General features: G+C 36.6%; 2 protein-coding genes across 5 annotated transcripts in view; one reads left to right on the forward strand and one right to left on the reverse strand.

Moving 5' to 3' along the window:
• Positions 1–16935, reverse strand: part of LOC149322093 (tubulin-specific chaperone D-like) — a 174061-nt gene that overhangs the window by 108402 nt on the left and 48724 nt on the right. The gene's annotated exons all lie outside the window — the stretch shown is intronic.
• On the forward strand, positions 7405–13129 carry ZNF750 (zinc finger protein 750). Its single transcript, XM_089507671.1, has 2 exons — positions 7405–8901; positions 11144–13129. Exons 1-2 carry the CDS (start codon positions 7508–7510, stop codon positions 11841–11843), a joined length of 2094 nt encoding a protein of 697 aa, XP_089363797.1. The 5' UTR covers positions 7405–7507; the 3' UTR covers positions 11844–13129.

Consider the following 16935-nt stretch of genomic DNA (forward strand, 5'->3'; position numbering starts at 1 on the left):
TGACTTGGAGGACAAAATTGGGGGTATACTTATCAAATTTGCAGATGACACCAAATTAGGGGGAGTAGCTAATACCCCAGAGGACAGGATCAAAATTCAAAATGACTTGAATAGACTAGAAAGCTGGGCCAAAGCTAACAAAATGAAATTCAACACAGAGAAATGTAAGGTACTGCACTTAGAGCAAAAAAAATGAAATGCACAGATATAGGATGGGGGACACCTGGCTGAATGAAACTACATGTGAAAGGGATCTGGGAGTCCAAGTAGACCGCAAGTTGAACATGAGTCAACAGTGCGATGCGGCAGCTAAAAAGGCTGATGCAAATTTAGGCTGCATCAATAGAAGTATAGTGTCTAGATCAAGGGAAGTAATAGTGCCACTGTATTCTGCTTTGGTCAGGCTCCACCTGGAATACTGTGTCCAGTTCTGGGCACCACAATTCCAAAAGGTTGTGGAGAAACTGGAGCATGTCCAAAGGAGGGCAACTAAAATGGTGAAGGGTCTGGAAACCATACCCTTTGAGGAATGACTTAGGGAACTGGGGATGTTTAGCCTGGAGAAGAGAGGGTTAAGAGGTGATATGATAGCCCTGTTTAAATATTTGAAGGGATGTCATATTGAAGAGGGAGCAAGCTTGTTTTCTGCTGCTCCAGAGGCTAGAATGTGGAACAATGGATGCAAACTGCAGGAAAAAAGATTCCACCTGAACATTAGGAGGAACTTCCTGAAAGTAAGGGCTGTTCGACAGTGGAACACACTTCTTCGGAGTGTAGTAGAGTCTCCTTCCTTGGAGGTCTTTAAACAGAGGCTGGATGGCCATCTGTCAGGGTTGCTTTGATTGGGAGTTCCTGCATGGCAGGGGGGTTGGACTGGATGGCCCTTGTGGTCTCTTCCAGCTCTACAATTCTATGAAAATTCCCATCAACCTTACCAGTTATACACTACACAGGAATTAGAGAGTAGTAGTTCAGAAGCTTCAGTAATAAAATTATGGCCTCCTCCAACATACACAGTAGCCTGCTTTCAAAAGATTGGTAATGGGAATGCCTTGTGTATATACATGGAACTTACTGAAAAACCCTCTTAAGCAATATTCTTGTGAAAACACAGAAAAGGGACAACCACATATTTTTTTCAAACTTAAATCTACATTCTGCATAATTAGTGTTTAGCAAAGCAGAAGTCCAGATTCTAATCTGTACTTCAGGCTGTAGGTTGAACTAAAAACCTATAGAACTATCAGAAAATCAACAAAAACACTTAGCCTTAATTAATCACAACAGCCTTGTAATTCAGAACTCACTTAGTCAGCTTTGCTAAGTAATAACTGCAGCCAAGCTCCTCTTCAATTCCAGGGGGGCAAACACCTGGATCCCAAAACATATGGCCAACACTATAAGGCTTTTATAAAGGTTACACTATGGATGCTGAACATGTGGCTCCTTCCCATTTAGCCTCAGAAAAGCAGACAGGACAGCTGCCAGGATGCATGTAGAAAGAATAAATGCTGGCAGCAAAAATACAGACAGGAGGAAGAAGGGGAGAGAATGGCATGACTCCATAGCTTTTTTTGAAACAATAAAAATGAACTGCTACCCCACTGTTACACAAGACACAAAATAAAACAATAATAGTGCAAGTATCATCCAGCATGCACAATGATGGAAAATCTAGTTGTGAAGAAAACTGAGATGTGATTTCAACTAAGGCGACTCCTTTTCATTTACAATATTTTTCACTGCTGATTACAAGCAAACTTTGACAAGTTTCTACAACAACTAGGCTTTCAGTTCGTTCAATCTCATCGTTCCCAGACAGAAGCTACCATGAGGACAAGCGGGTGGGGGGGGGGGCGGAAGGAGGAAAGGAGAGGAATGCCGCAGCAGACAGGTATTCTCACATAACTACAAGGACTAGAAAATCCAAATCAAGAACTGCCCTGTATTGCTGCAGCCTGTAATTTCTTCTACTGTTTAATGACCATTTAAAGTCTTCATTACGATCTGCCTCTTGCTGAGAAATGATTTAAAAGATCCTAAACTGAGAAACATGTCTGTACTGTGTTCCATTCCCTGTGACAGGAGATTATTAACTTAGTGGGAGAAACAAAAACTTGCTTGTTAGAGGGCACAAACACGACAAGTGTTCTGCTTGATAGCTCAGATGCTGAGGTAACATCAAATGAAAGCAGTAGATGGAAACACATGAACTGTAGCTTCAGGCTGAAGTAATATCAGGTGCATCTCTACAGCCTCAGGGCTCAACTCCTACACTTTTAAGTCCCTCCCATTGAAACAACCTCCTTCAGTTTCACTTAATCAAGCAGCGGACAGGTACTTCTCCCTCAGCACTGACAGCAACAGTTTAACAACCCTGAACAACTGGACCTCTCCTCCTCAATTCTCAGGTAAGTGGGATTTTAAATCAGCAACCAATATATGAAAAAGTCTAAAAGCAATCAATTAACAGAGGGAATGGTAGTTACCTGTATTTGTTTGGTTGCCTTTACATTTTCCTTGAAAGGAAAGACAACTCCTCCTCTAGGCACAGGTGCATTCCTTCAGAAGCTTTTGATATTTAAGAAAGAGAATACAAACTTAATCTATTGAAAAATGTCTTGTTGAGTGCAGTTATTTGTTCACTTTTGAAGCACTGATATGGCAATATTTAGACTGAAAAACATACTGAGAACTGATTGTTCTCAGTGTTTATTTTAGCTTCCTTTTAAAAATTATATTCTATTCCACTGAGGTTTGACCTGCTTTAAAGATGCAAATGAGAAACCATAACTTTCCTTGGATTTCATAATTTTACTGTTTCCCAGAGGGTAAACCAGATTACTCTGTTGCAGCAAAAAACACAAACAGTCCTGTCACACGTTGACTTCTAAGAAACGTACTGTGGCACAAACTTCCATGGACTACAGCCCATTCCACCTGCTGAAACAGGCTGTAGCCTATGAAAGTACACATCATAATAAATCTCTTATTATTTAAGGTACGACAGGACTCTTCATTACTTTTGATTCAAGCTCAGAACAGCATTCTATTATTTTAATTTTCTTAAATACATCCTCAAAATAAAAAGCATATTTTACATATGGGAAAGCGTGGGGGGGGGGAGTAACTTTTCTATGAATTTACACTTTTATATTAGACTTTCAAAAATGAGTAAACAGACAACTATCTCAACTGAAAATGGTGTCAAGCTACTTTTTAAAAAGAATTCATTCGTATTGTTAGAAAAGTTGGGACCTAATGTTTGCCACATTTGTGAATCTTAATACCCCTCCCTCAATAGGCTATTTCAACCACTACACAATCTGTACTTTTATTCACTTTATCTGCATCTTTTATCAAGCATACATTTCTATTTTCATAAGAGCATATATTTTAGTTTCAAAGATTAAAAGTTCAGAAGGGAGGAGCCACTGGAAAATATGAACTGGAATAAAATCCAGAAGTCCTGTTCTTGCAAAATGGTAGGTAGATGACAATAGCATGATCTTACGTTATGCAATAATGCCACATCACAATATTTTAATCACAGCATGCCCTTCTAAATGCTCCACCCTAATGAGGGCTCGTCGGCCAGATCAATATCACCAAAAAGAATGCTGCAATAGCAGCCGAGTGTGTGCGTATTAATGTTCTTAAAAATGGTTGCGTAGCCATTTATAGCTATGTTGTAGTAAGCAAGTTGATTATATCTTTGCCTGCCCTTTAAAAAAATTAAAAGTCCATCGTCATATTAGAACATTCACAAGAAAAGAGAAAATTGAAATCTGCCAGTTTTGAATTTTTAAAAGTAGAGAAGCAGATATGTGGCCATATAGAGGCATGTAAAAAAAGACCAATTTCATCAAACAGAGTGAAAGTATTAGCAGTGGGTAGAGGACATACTTTATCCAGAAGTTCCTAACTGTACATTTTCCATTCATGTTGCTTTGCACTGCAAAATGACAATATGCTTTTTACAGTAAAACTTTCCTAGCAAAATATAATAGCATCCCCAGTTTTAAAGCAGTTAACACAACTGTTTCATGCATCTATAGTTAAAATATAGCACATGGGATGTACTTCTGAATAAATTTGTGTAGGATTGTACTATTACTTTGTGGCCAGTCTGTGCTTTTCTTAACTGCTGTGTATTTTGCTGGATGAAAAGTATTTCTATACAAACTGGTGTACTAAGCTACCAGGAGGGTAGTTTTCATCTAAAATGAACAATCATAATTATATGAATTGAGGCACAGAAAATTCCAGTGTTGATTTTTATTTCATCTTAAATTAATTGATATATAGTTAAGCAAAGAAATTTGGATCAATAATTTATTTTTCTGTTCCTTAAGAATTAATGATGAAATCCTACAGTGCAAATGTTAACCCCTTAAAATGTTATTTAGCTCCAGTATATAAAGCAATAATGTACCCTGTACATAAAAAGCTGAATAAAAATGTAATCAAGCAATAAAAAATGCTTCCTTTCTATTACGCCTGTGTGTAAAAATACAGAGTCAAACTGTTGATATGTACCAACTTGGCAAAACTAGGCTACAGTTTGTTGTGACAACAAAAAATTGAAATATAACTTGTACAAGGCTAACAAGCCAGGACAAAAGTACAACAGATATGGGTTGAACATACTAAGTATTTTTCTTTGGTTATCCATCATTATCCAAAACTCAAAATGCATTTTTGAAAACTGGTTTGTTTATTATTAGCTTTGCTATTAATTAGTTCTAATTCTACTATCCAAATAAATGTGTGAGTATTTAGAACTACTCTAAGTAAGTATACCATGAAGACAAGAAATTAAGTTTGATTACTGTTTTATTTAATCTTTTTTGTCAAGTAATTCAGTGTTTTGGATCCAAAGATATGGATCCAATATGGCAGGGAGGAGGCAGTACTGGAACTTTGTATTTTTCAAAACATCAGGAAATGTTCATAGGACTCCATCAAGAGAAAGGCACAAATCTATCTTGAGCATCAGAGTTCTGTAAAGTTCTGCTTTAAAGAAGAACATATGTCTCTTTCTGCTTCTATATGCAGTCATAAAAAATCCATAAAATGAAAGTTTAAAGAAAAATGATAACACACACATACACAATGTCTGTTTGGCTATTTTAAACAAAATCTCAGCTCTTTAAAATTACTTGTAAATAAGCAGGAGCGTTGGCTGTCTAAAGTTGTAAAAATCTGGCAAAGTAGCAGACAGCCTTAGACATATACAGTTCCTTAGTAAATTCAGGAAAATCTCATTAAATTAAATTTCTTTTAAGATACCATGAATCTGTTGTTTTTGACCATTACTATCAAACCATTCCCAATTTTAACAGTAAAAATGTTGAGTTTTTAAGATTTATAATTTGAAAAGGAGTAGGCAAAACACTTTTTTAAAAAGCCATCAGAATTCCCTGTTAAATTAACAAGTAATATTACTGTAGTTTCGGGTAACTCAGATACAGTATATGGTTTTGCAACAGTCATCATTTTGATAATGGTGCTTACAGTTCATGATGAAATCATCAGTTTTTAGATCTTTGCCATAACACATCCTATAAAATCATGAGAACATGACTCTGAGAGATTCTCACGCCTTCAGAATCAGCAAACAATGGAACAAGTCAATACAAGCCCATCTGACTTATCTACCGAGAAAATCACCAACCTGTATTAAAAGTATCCACTTGTCTCATTTTCTAAGAGAAAGCAAGCAGAACATTCCCCTATAAATCAATAGAAGATGTTTGACTCAGATTCATACCTGCTAGTCTGGTAACATACTAAACTAACTATATAACAAAGTACAATATCATTTAAATAGCAATATGCTGAAATAACCAACCAACTGGCAGGAGGATACCATTTTAAGCCCTTAATATCTGGCTTGTTACGGGGTGTTGCAAGGTATTCAGACTGGTTAATACTTAAATATTTGCTTAGGCTTCTCAAAAAGCTTGTTTGCTCTCTAGCAGTTAGGTCAGCTCTGCAGGATGGACTCAATTCCACTCCACCCTACTTCTCCCCAGCAAGGAATCTCTTCCTCTTTCCCCAACTGGCTAGACTGGATTCTGCTCAAGCTTCTCCTTCTATAACTAGGCCCTACCTTCTCTCCTTTTTGTCTCATCCACCTACAGCTCCCTCTCCCTCCGCTTTCATCTTTATCCAGTTACATCCCAAGTGGATGCTCCTCCACTGTTGTTTGAACAAGTTCTCTTTAATTAATTCAACAGGAATTTCAGGTAGTCAACACCCTTGAACTTCAGGTCAGTTAATTAGGGCTCTATGCAGACAGAGGCGCTTTTCCTTAGGGTATTCATGTTTATGAAGGCTTGACCAATTCTTCTGTGTTAGGTTCATTTTCCCATGCTCATAATTTGTGAATTAAGGGATGAGCAGTGAATCAGTTGAGTTTGTTGATGACACCAAGCTATTCCCTGATACAAGCTCTAGTTAGCCCCCCCCCCCCCCGATAGCCAATGATAAGCTGGCTAGTATTTGATTTTAATGTATATTTTAATCTGTTTTATTGTTTTATATTGTATATGTTATTATGATGTGCACCGCCCTGATTGGAAGAAGGGCGGTATATAAATAAAGCATTTATTATTATTTATTATTATTCAAGAGTAGTGAAGTGAAAGCAAATTGTGAAGAACACTGCTGAGAGGGCGAATGTCTAATAAAATGGGAAATTAGATTTATTATAAGCATAAGTGATGCACATTGGAAAAAGAAACTCAGCTTTACATATTAACCAGTATGGTCTTCCTTAATTAGCTATGACTTACCCAGAAAAGAAATTTTGAAAACTGTCCATTGAATGTGCTGCAGGAGAGAAGGGCGAATACTATTTGGGGAAATAATAGAATAGGGAGTAAAAATTAGAGAATGTCTGCCGATATTGTAATGTTTGTGTATAAATTTATGGCTGCCACAAATGTGGTAATGGCTTTTTGAAAGGGGGTTAGACACATCCACAAATCAGGTCTAATTAATGGCTGCCAAACAGGGCAACTAAATGAAAATTTCATGTTCAAAGGCAGTATACCTGAAATAATAGGTGGGAGAGACATACAGCAGGGAGTAGGTACCACAAGCATGCTCTGCTTACTAGTTTCTTAAACGCTGTTGGAAATAGGATGGTGGCTTCTGTAGTCTAGAAAACATCAAGGCTTTTCTCTTGCAAAAAAAAGGAAAGGAAAGGAAAGGAAAGGAAAGGAAAGGAAAAAAATGACCAGCTATTCGAAATAATAGGCATCTTCTTTTCAGTTTTTAGATTCCAGTATGTCTAACATTAATTTTTCCATTGCAGTATCCTATGGCAAGTGCTGTTTTCTCCAGATGCCTTCCAGAACTGGCTTCAAATCAAATCTTTTGAGAATCTCTTGTACAAATTAGAAGGAAGGTTGGAAAACATATATCCAATTTATACTAAATAAAACCACCTTTTACAAACTGGTGAAAGGCAAATCATAAACCTGATCAATAAAGAAAGATGAGCCTCCTCAAAGAGCGTAAGCCAAAAAAACCTCATTATATCCCAAGACCTCCAGGAAAACCATTTAAATATAAGTGCTTTCAGTGTCCTTTCACCTGCAACGAGAAATCACATCTTTTTAACCACATGAAGTATGGGCTGTGCAAAAATTCAATTACTTTAGTGTCTGAACAGGATCGGATTATCAAATGTTCAAAATCAAATTCCTTAGAACCAAAGCAGATCAATCAAGCAGAATCTGAAACAAAACCAATGTCCTCTAAATCCCTCTTAAATCTTGACACTAAATCCCAATACCCTTTTGCTAAAGATGATGCCAAGGAAAACATAGAAGTTCAAAACCAAGCAACAAATAAATTGGTAAATGGACAAAAAACACCAGTTCAGAAGGAATTAACTCTGATCGGTAATGAAGAAGACAATATGGCCAACATGCAGCCTGGTCTTGAAGGCATTGTAAGACCTTCTGCTTTTGTCCCAGTAGAACACCGACGCAGTAAAGACAATAATGATATATCTCAATTGCCATCTTTTTCTGAGTCAACCAAAAGCTCTTCTTACCATATGAAGTCAGCATTTCATGCTCCAACCAACCCATGGAAAACAGGTTCCACACTTATTGCGCCAGATTTTACTAATAAAATTCCACCTGCAAAAGGCTTCAATTCCATTCCATCTTATATGCAGCCTATCATTCCTGAATATTCATCTTCATTATATGAACATGGCTTGGCTATCTATGCACCTTACTTCCTCCCAGGAAACTCTCATGAGTGTGAAAGTTCAGTGCTCTCTGTCTACAGTTCTCAAGATCAAAGACATTTTCTTCCTCATCCTGGACCACTTTCTAAACCAATAAATCCAGCAACATATGAACACTACCGCTTATTCCAGCAGTATCATTCTAATCCACCAGTACCATATGGATTTTGTAGACCAACAGAATCAGCATTTTATAGGCTACCACACATTGCAAGTTCTCATTTAATGGAAGAAACAACTCTACTGTATCCGGCTTCTTCGAGTCCAGCCACACTACATTCAATAAATACTCACAGAAAAGCAGCTGACTATGAAAAAGAAATCCCTATGGAGAATGCCAAAAGCCATTCCAAAGAGGACCAAAATGAGAGAGAAAATGCTAAAATGAGCCCTCGTGCTGGCAGTGCAGCCACAGGATCCCCAGGCAGACCCAGCCCAACAAACTTCACTCAGACAACCCACAGCAGTTGTGAAGGTCTGTTTGATCTTTCCAGCAGGTCATCTGCTCTTAATATTAACAAGTATGATCAACCTGATGAAAGTTTTACAGCATTCAGACCTGTGAGGAACGCTACAGACCAATCTTCCCTTCCTCTATCAAAGGAAGCCAGAGGAAACTCACCCAGAAGGTAAAAGCAACAATCTTTCTCAGCTATGTTTTCAAAATTTTACAGAAAAAGCAAACATGCCCTTAGGATACATCACACAGGGACTCCCAAGGGCAAGATTTCATTACATGTCGAAGTGGTAAAACACAAAGCTTTTAGGAAGTAAACACATGATTAGGGCTACAATTTCAAGTGCCAGGTGTGAGTATCGTGCATCCCTCTCCAGCTAATTTCTTTCCCCACTACTTTCTATGGGAAGAATCACGTAAAAAGGGGTTGTGATTTTCTAATACAAGGTTGCTTTTCACAAAACCCTTTTTAACATTAGAGTAAAAGAGGTGGTTTGTTTGTTTACTGTAGTGCTTGTTTGTCTGATTGTTTGCACTAGGACTGAACTTCTGGTTATTTCAGGAATTATTTGGAGGGGCTTCTCTTGGGTTAATCAAACAAGGTATAGCATAAAAGTGGTAGTCAGGGTCAAATCTATTATCTTTCATATCTCCACTATGCATGTGCACACACACATTTTATTACTGCTAAGGCAGCCCTCTTGGCTTCTATAATAGGCAAGGAGACCAACATGGAAGCACAGTTAGGCACACTAGTTGCCAAGAAGGTGACAGGGCCAAAGAGGGAGGAAGGTCAATTGATCTCCACCCCTGCAATATACACTTATCTGGCAATGTATCCCATTGAACTCAGTAGGGTTTATATCTGAACAGGAAGGTTCTAAATTTATAGAAAGTGAACCAAGACTGAATCAAATATGTGTAGGGAAGAAATAAATGTGGACATACCTGGGAAATAGGATGGACAAAATGGTGCTTTGCTTCATTAATTTATACTATATAAACACTATCTTTAATATAGTATTTTATGTTATTTTTTCTGTTGTCATCTCCATTTCAGTGTGCATTTAGCTATCTGATTTACAACCTATTCCTCTGCAAATTTATTTAGAAGTATGTCCCATCAAATTAAATGAAGTTATGTCCAAATAAATTGGCCTGATTGTCAAATGTTCAGGAATAGAGCTGTTTTTAATTCATTTTTACCTGTCATTTTTTTCTGTCCAGAGGGGCACATAAAGTACCATCTAACAAAATTAATATTATTGATTCTTTTATTATCTTAAGCAACTTATTAACATGATTTAAAGTCCAAGCTGAAATAGTGTAAAGTAGCCAGCCACTTGAGTAAGGGAAAGCAATCCTATCTCAAATATGGCAAATATCAGTTTGTATTAACTCCTGAAATACCAATAAGCTTAGTATTGAAATCAATATTACACAGAAGGGGGATCCTAGAGAATGGAAGCTACTACAAAAATGGCCAGGACTTATTTCTCAGCAACTGCACCTCTGACAGAAAAAGCAGGACCTTTGTAGATGACATTAGTCATGTCAGTCAGTTAACTTCTCTGCAACTGGAAGATAGGGTGGGCTACCCATATCTGAATCCATGTATAATGTTTTAGAAAGAACAGAAGATAATCCCCTGCCCATCTCCCAATAAAAAGTAATAATTATTTTATGTTTAAACATTTCTATCACCCATTTCTTCAAAAGGCCCCCAAAGTTGATGTGTTACTAATGTTATGCACAACCAATAACAATGCATATTGCACTACATAGAACAAGCAATGTAGACTATCATATTTAACCATAGCCCTTAAATTATCAGTAACCTAATTTACAATATGCTTTCCAGTAATCAATATAAGCTACTGTATTTTTTTATCATCACAACAATCTCATCATGACAATTTAGCAAAAATTATAGAGTGCTCCGTGCCTCTGTAAGGATTTAAACCCAGCTCTCTGACAAGCAAATGAAAACATTAGGCATTGATAAATTTATTTCATATTAGCATTAATGAATTTGTACATATACAGATGGGCTTTGTGGTCCCTTCCAAATCTAAGATTCTATGATTCTACAGTTGCCTCCCCCCAATATGCACACACACACACACACACACACACACATATATTACAAAAAACAAACTTTGATTTTGCCATTTTATAAAAGGGACACCATTTTACTCTCCATTGTATCTATGGGACCTGAGCATCCACAGATTTTGGTATCCATGGGGGGTCCTGGAACCAAACCCCAGTGGATACTAAGGGCCCACTGTATCCTACAGGCCTACCTCAAATTTTCCTATTTATAATACCATCATATTTAAGCCATAATACTCCTATTTGTTTTGTCTGATTACATAATCTTTTTTCCTTTTTTTCCTTTTTCCTTCCAATAGTGATGTCACTAGTGAAAATGAAAATATACATCATGCAAGTGATGGTAAAGAAGACCCTCTGTCCAGTTCTGATGACGACACAGGGATAGCACCACTTAATCTTTCCAAAAAGCCAGATGCTAATATAATTCACGAACATATGTACAAAAACACTCTACAGATGGAAAATCAGAACTTCATGGAACTTCAGGAAATGCCTCTAAATCTCTCAGTAAAAGACAAGTGTAATATAAAATTAGAGAGTTCATCACATGAAGCAGAATACAGTGAACCTGTAAAAGCTGAAGAAACCAGTTCGGGAGCAAAAGTATGCAACTCAGCAAATCACACAGATAGAAGCTCTTTTGATAAGCCTCTTAACATAATGCAGGGGAAAGAGGTTCAGGAACTCAGGACAATTGACAGCTGTGATGAGCAGAAACAAACTGCAGCTGTTGCTCTGTGTCAGCTAGCTGCCTATAGTCCTAGTAAACTCCAAATGGAGACGGCAGAGAAAAGTAATCAGGACAACAATTCTCAGTATACAGAGTCTGCTCCTGAACCATCTGACATCCAGGACAATCACTGCAGTCAAAAAACAAAAGGACAAAAAAGGACCAATCAAAGAGAAGCAACAAAACTGCAGCAAGGAACAAAAAGAGTAAGATCAAATGAGTGCAGTAGGGTATTCACCCTGAGAAAGAGAACCAGAGTTTCATGATGTTTCACTTGCTAATGCACTATCACATAGAATCATGTACATAAAAGAGCAGTTATCAAGCATGTTCTCTCCCAAAAGCACAAACCTTTCAGCACCAATTCCTAGCATTCAGTCTGGTGGACTCCTCTGATCTATTCAGATTGTACTATGTAAATATGTACTGTCTTTAATTATATATTTATGTTTGAAAATAACTCAAATATATTCAGACTACAGAGTGAACATTAAACAGAAACAGATGGTACATTTTTCTAAATGCACTATGTCATAATGATTTTTACATTCATTTTTATTACCAAAAGTGTAATCTCTAATAGCACCAATATCTTATTCGTGAGATGAGTGCCATCTCATCTCTTTGGCTTATTTTATTCTCATATCTTTTTACTTTATTACAGTTTTTGTTTCCATTTTTTTCTTGATTTCTTCGCCATTTATTGAAGCCTGAAAACTTCCACTTGCCTTTTACAGCTTAATAGTTATTGCATTCTGATTGAAAATACGCACTGGGAGCACTCATATCATATCTTTGTTCATTCCACTCAAATCCTTGTTACATACAGATTTGCATGTTTTTGATCCATAGTCAAATGGCACAATGAAAACTTTTTATGTCTTAAATTAAACCAAATCTAAACTTGACGTGAAATGGGCTCAACATTGTCAACCTAAATAATTGTGGTGGCTTGATTTTCTGCAGTTCTATAATAAATTATTCTCAATACAATGCATGAAGCTGCATTAGCACATTGGTATGCCACATCACAAAAAAACCCACTTAGAATGTTACAGTTACAGGTATATTGCTGATGTCACAGCATTGCAATTGAATTGTTGTCTAAGTGCAGCCAAAAATCCTTTACACATGCTTTGTGCAAAAGGATAATGTAAACCACAGCTTAAAATGTTTACATTAAACTAAATCAGGTCTTAAGGTTGGGTTTTTGAAAGAAGGTTCAAATGCCAGATGTTCATGCAAAAATGCTTTCATGCTTCATAAACTGCATCCTTGGACATCCAGTATCTGCAAAAATTCCAAATCAAGGGGTTATTTTTTTTTAATTCACAAGAGAAAGAACACCACTGGTGAAGGTGTTATTTCTATACTTTACATCCATATTAAATTGTAAGCGTTATAATAATAGTATGTCAGGCTTTGTGGCTGGGGAAACAAAAGGATATTTTGTTAAACTGCTGAAAGTCATTTCCTATTTCTATCTTATAAATATTATAATTTTTTTCTAATTTCTACATGCAATGTATTATACTTGGAAAAAATTAATTATTATGGCAAAAATAGAAGTGTTTAATATTGCTTTGGTTTTATTATGTGTCTTGCATGGAGAAACAAAATCCAAAATAAATTATCAAAAAAACAAGAACAACTTTTTAAATGTTTTGAATTTGTTCTATGTACAATTATCTACCAACAATACTCCTTCAAAAGCTACAAGTTCATAAATCTAATTTAAACTTTAGTGGTATTATTTAAGCTTTACCTGGGAACAGACAGAGCAGTGTATTTTTGGTCCTTATCAATTTTGTATCTGTCTAATTTATTTCATTCTGCTTCCACATTAATGTACAATATTTCAATTTAAAATATCTACAAAAATTAATACATCTATTCTTATTTAAAGACATTTAAAAGATGTTTTCTCACAAAATCCACATTTGTAAGTGAATTTCATATATTTGTATGCATTTTGAATATACTGTATGTATTTTATCCTAAAATACTACAGTGGTCCCTTCACTTACATGGGGGATCTGTTCCGGACACACACACCCCCGTGTAAGGGAAATTCCGTGTATACTCAAAACCCATTAAAAGTAATGGGTTCGTGCTCGCGGCAGTGTGCATGCCATTAGTCTTTCCAGCGTGTGGCACTGCTTCTTCCCATTCAGCTGTCAGCATATGCTGAAAGCCGCATATGTTGCGCCCGCATATGATGTGGACGCCCTGTAATTTGTAAATACATTTTTGTACCTCTTGAGCTGTAGCTGCACTTCAAAATTCAGAAAAATGTGAAACATGAGCCTATCTCAAAAAAGTTGACATGAGCAAAGAGGTTTCTGGGAGACACATGGTAAGGTATGCTCATCTGTAAGATGTTCCCCAGAAATATTAAAATCATAAGTGGGCACTGCAAATAATGTTGCTGTCTGGAATCCTCTTCAATATTCCCATCAGCGTGTCACATCTTTTTGAAGAATGGAAAGTATGGCTATTCCATTCTCTTACCCATCCTAGTTTGATTACCCATGCAACACTCAGCATTGTATGGCCACAGGACGCCCTCAGTCCACACTGGGCTCTTTTTTTGTTTTTCTCTATCAACCTTGGAGTCTATCAAGGTTCCCTCCCAGTCTGTTGATCCTGCGCTCACTTACATGAATGGACCTCGTTAGTTATATAAGAACTGGCACTCAAATAATACATTTTGGCCTGTTACAGACTGCCAAAATAAAGCTGCTTCGGGTCTCTTTGAAGGTGTGCTATTTAAATGATGCATGGGTCCTAAGAGTCTGGAGGTCGTGCCAAAGCCACACTCCATTCCTAAGCACTGGAGTGCAGCTTTGGTGCAGCTTCCGGATTCTTAGGATGCATGCATCATTGAAACAGCATACCTCCAAAGAGACCCGAAGCAGCTTTATTTTGGCAGTCTGTAACAGGCCTTTGTATATATGTATAGAATAATTTAAAATAAGCCTTAAAATATCAATATTGAAAGCAGCATGTAAGTCTCTGTTCAAAATCACCAACAGTATTACCAAAAACTGAGTAGATACAAAAATGTAGGAAAAGATGAAAACCTCAGGGAATGATGAGATCCATACAAAATCCTCAGCACTTGTACTTCAGCAATGGTGGCTTCCATCCCTATGTAAATAGTAACTTTAGGGAGAAAAACTTTGCAGATGGACTCAGATGGGAGAATTAAACTACAAATTGAGACACACTTCCATGAAAGTCATACACTAAAGAAGTGAACAGCACTAATAACACAGACAGCCCTAACCAGATCTATAAACAACTGTAATTTAAAATATGCAATGAAAATCAGTCAAAGAATAAGTCATAAGCAAGCCAAAAAAAGGAAAGTGTCCATTGCACTTCAGGAATAAGAAGTCAAGAGAGGCTAAAATAAAATTTCCAGGTGTAGAATTCTAGGTGCAGCCACATTTTTCCAAACAAATACATACCTAACATTGGTATTAAGAGAAGAGACTCAGATAAATTACAAGAAAATTCATATTGGAACAATCACTTAGTGCCCAAGTTTTACACCATGTTTTACACTTTTTACAAGTGAAAATTACATGCTATGATGTTTAAATGACACATGCATCTTAAGAGGCCAGAGGCTGTGTCAAAGCTACGCTGCAGTCCTTAGGACTGGAGCATGGCTTTGGCATGGCTTCCGACCTCTTAGGACGCAGGCATCATTTAAACAACATACCTCCAAGGTGACCTGAAGCAGCTTTATTTTGGTCTGTCTGTTCGGGCCCTATGCTTCCCTAAGAACCAAGACTGACTCAAAAACAACGAACACATAGCTTGTAGTTCAAAAGAAAAGTTTACTAATGGCTTCAATCTATATTTACAAAAAAAAAAAAAAAAAAAGCGCTATATCCTAATCTAGCTAGTGAATAGTTCAGGTAGAAAGAAATCTTTATCCCACCATCTTTCCAAAGAAAGTTGAAAGAGGAGGAAGATGGAAAACATGCAGTTCAGTAGAAAATTTTTGGAGAAAGTCTGTTAGTCCCAAAGGGGGAGTAACCTAAGTCACATGGTTAGTTTGAATGAGAGAAGAGTGTATGCAGGCAGGAAATCCCTATCTATCTAAGGAGGGGGAAAGAGAATGCAAAAATCTTCCAACAGTTATGTCTGCTGGAATTTTGTAACTTCTTTGGCATAGTTCTCCTTTGCCTCATTCTTTACCTAGTTATAAGCCTCTCACAGAAGCATCTCATATTTTTCCTGAATTTGATTCTGCTTATTACTGTATATACTCATGTATAAGTCTAGAAATTTAAGTCAAAAAATTGACCCAAAAAACCTTGGTCAACTTATCCACGGGTCAATGTAAGTATTGTACTTTAACTCTTATTAAAATACAGGAACTAACTCCTGGTGAAAGGCAAGAATATTATCTGTTCTGGAAGCACTTATCTCCCTCTACTCTCTTATCCATCCATTTAGTATGAGCACAAACAGTTATGCCTGCTGGAATTTTGTAAGTTCTTTGGCATTGTTTTCCTCTGCTTCATCCTTTAGATCCTTTGTTACTTGCCTGTTAGTTTTAATATAATAATAATAATAATAATAATAATAATAATAATAATAATAATAATACAAATTTATTTATATCCCACCCAATCACATGGAATCCAGGCGGGTTACAACAATAGAGCAGTACAATATAATACAACACAGTTCAAACAATATCAAAATAATACCTTACAAATAAATAAAGACTTATCGACTTATCCACGGGTAATATCAGAATCCATAATTTTGGCCCCAAAACTTGCCCTTGACTTATACATGATACTGACTTATAGTCAAGTATATACGGTAGCCACTCCAGCATTCAACAAAGAAATTTGCACATAATGGTAAGTCAGTGTTTCAGCTGCTTAGTAACTCCCACTTGGGTCTTTCTGGAAGCAGAAGTGTTTAAACAAATCACAGATCTTCTGCCTTGGTTTGCTTTTTTGTTATGTGTGAACCATAAAACTCTAGGTTCTGTTTCCCAACTTACAGACAAGCTAGAGTTCTGTGGCTCACTTATTAAAAGAAGTGAACCACATATTCAAAGTCTGTGGTTTCTTTAGCTATTCTTGCTTGCAGCAGGAGCAACTGAGTAGCAGGCATCAATACATTGCTCAGGCACAATAATCCAGGTTTCCTCATGCATTATAGTTTATTATTATGTGCACATCTTCCTAATACTTCATTTTTGCTATCATTATGTAACAGTAAAATATGTAAAAATATTAAGTAAGAAAAAATATATGGAACCAAGTCAAAGAGATATTTACCACCAGAAAATATGTAACAATATTAAGTATGAAAAAAAAAAGA

This window comes from Sceloporus occidentalis, unplaced genomic scaffold, assembly GCF_023333645.1.
Source record: "Sceloporus occidentalis isolate IW3139 unplaced genomic scaffold, rSceOcc1.0.p SCAF_1, whole genome shotgun sequence".
NCBI classification, from domain to species: Eukaryota; Metazoa; Chordata; class Lepidosauria; order Squamata; family Phrynosomatidae; genus Sceloporus; species Sceloporus occidentalis.

Bases quoted from the DNA above. Each gene is read 5' to 3' on its own strand.
- ZNF750 (XM_089507671.1), top strand. From the start codon at position 7,508: ATGAGCCTCCTCAAAGAGCGTAAGCCAAAAAAACCTCATTATATCCCA. The intron at 8,902-11,143 runs GTAAAAGCAACA...TCCTTCCAATAG, and splicing joins AGAGGAAACTCACCCAGAAG to TGATGTCACTAGTGAAAATG.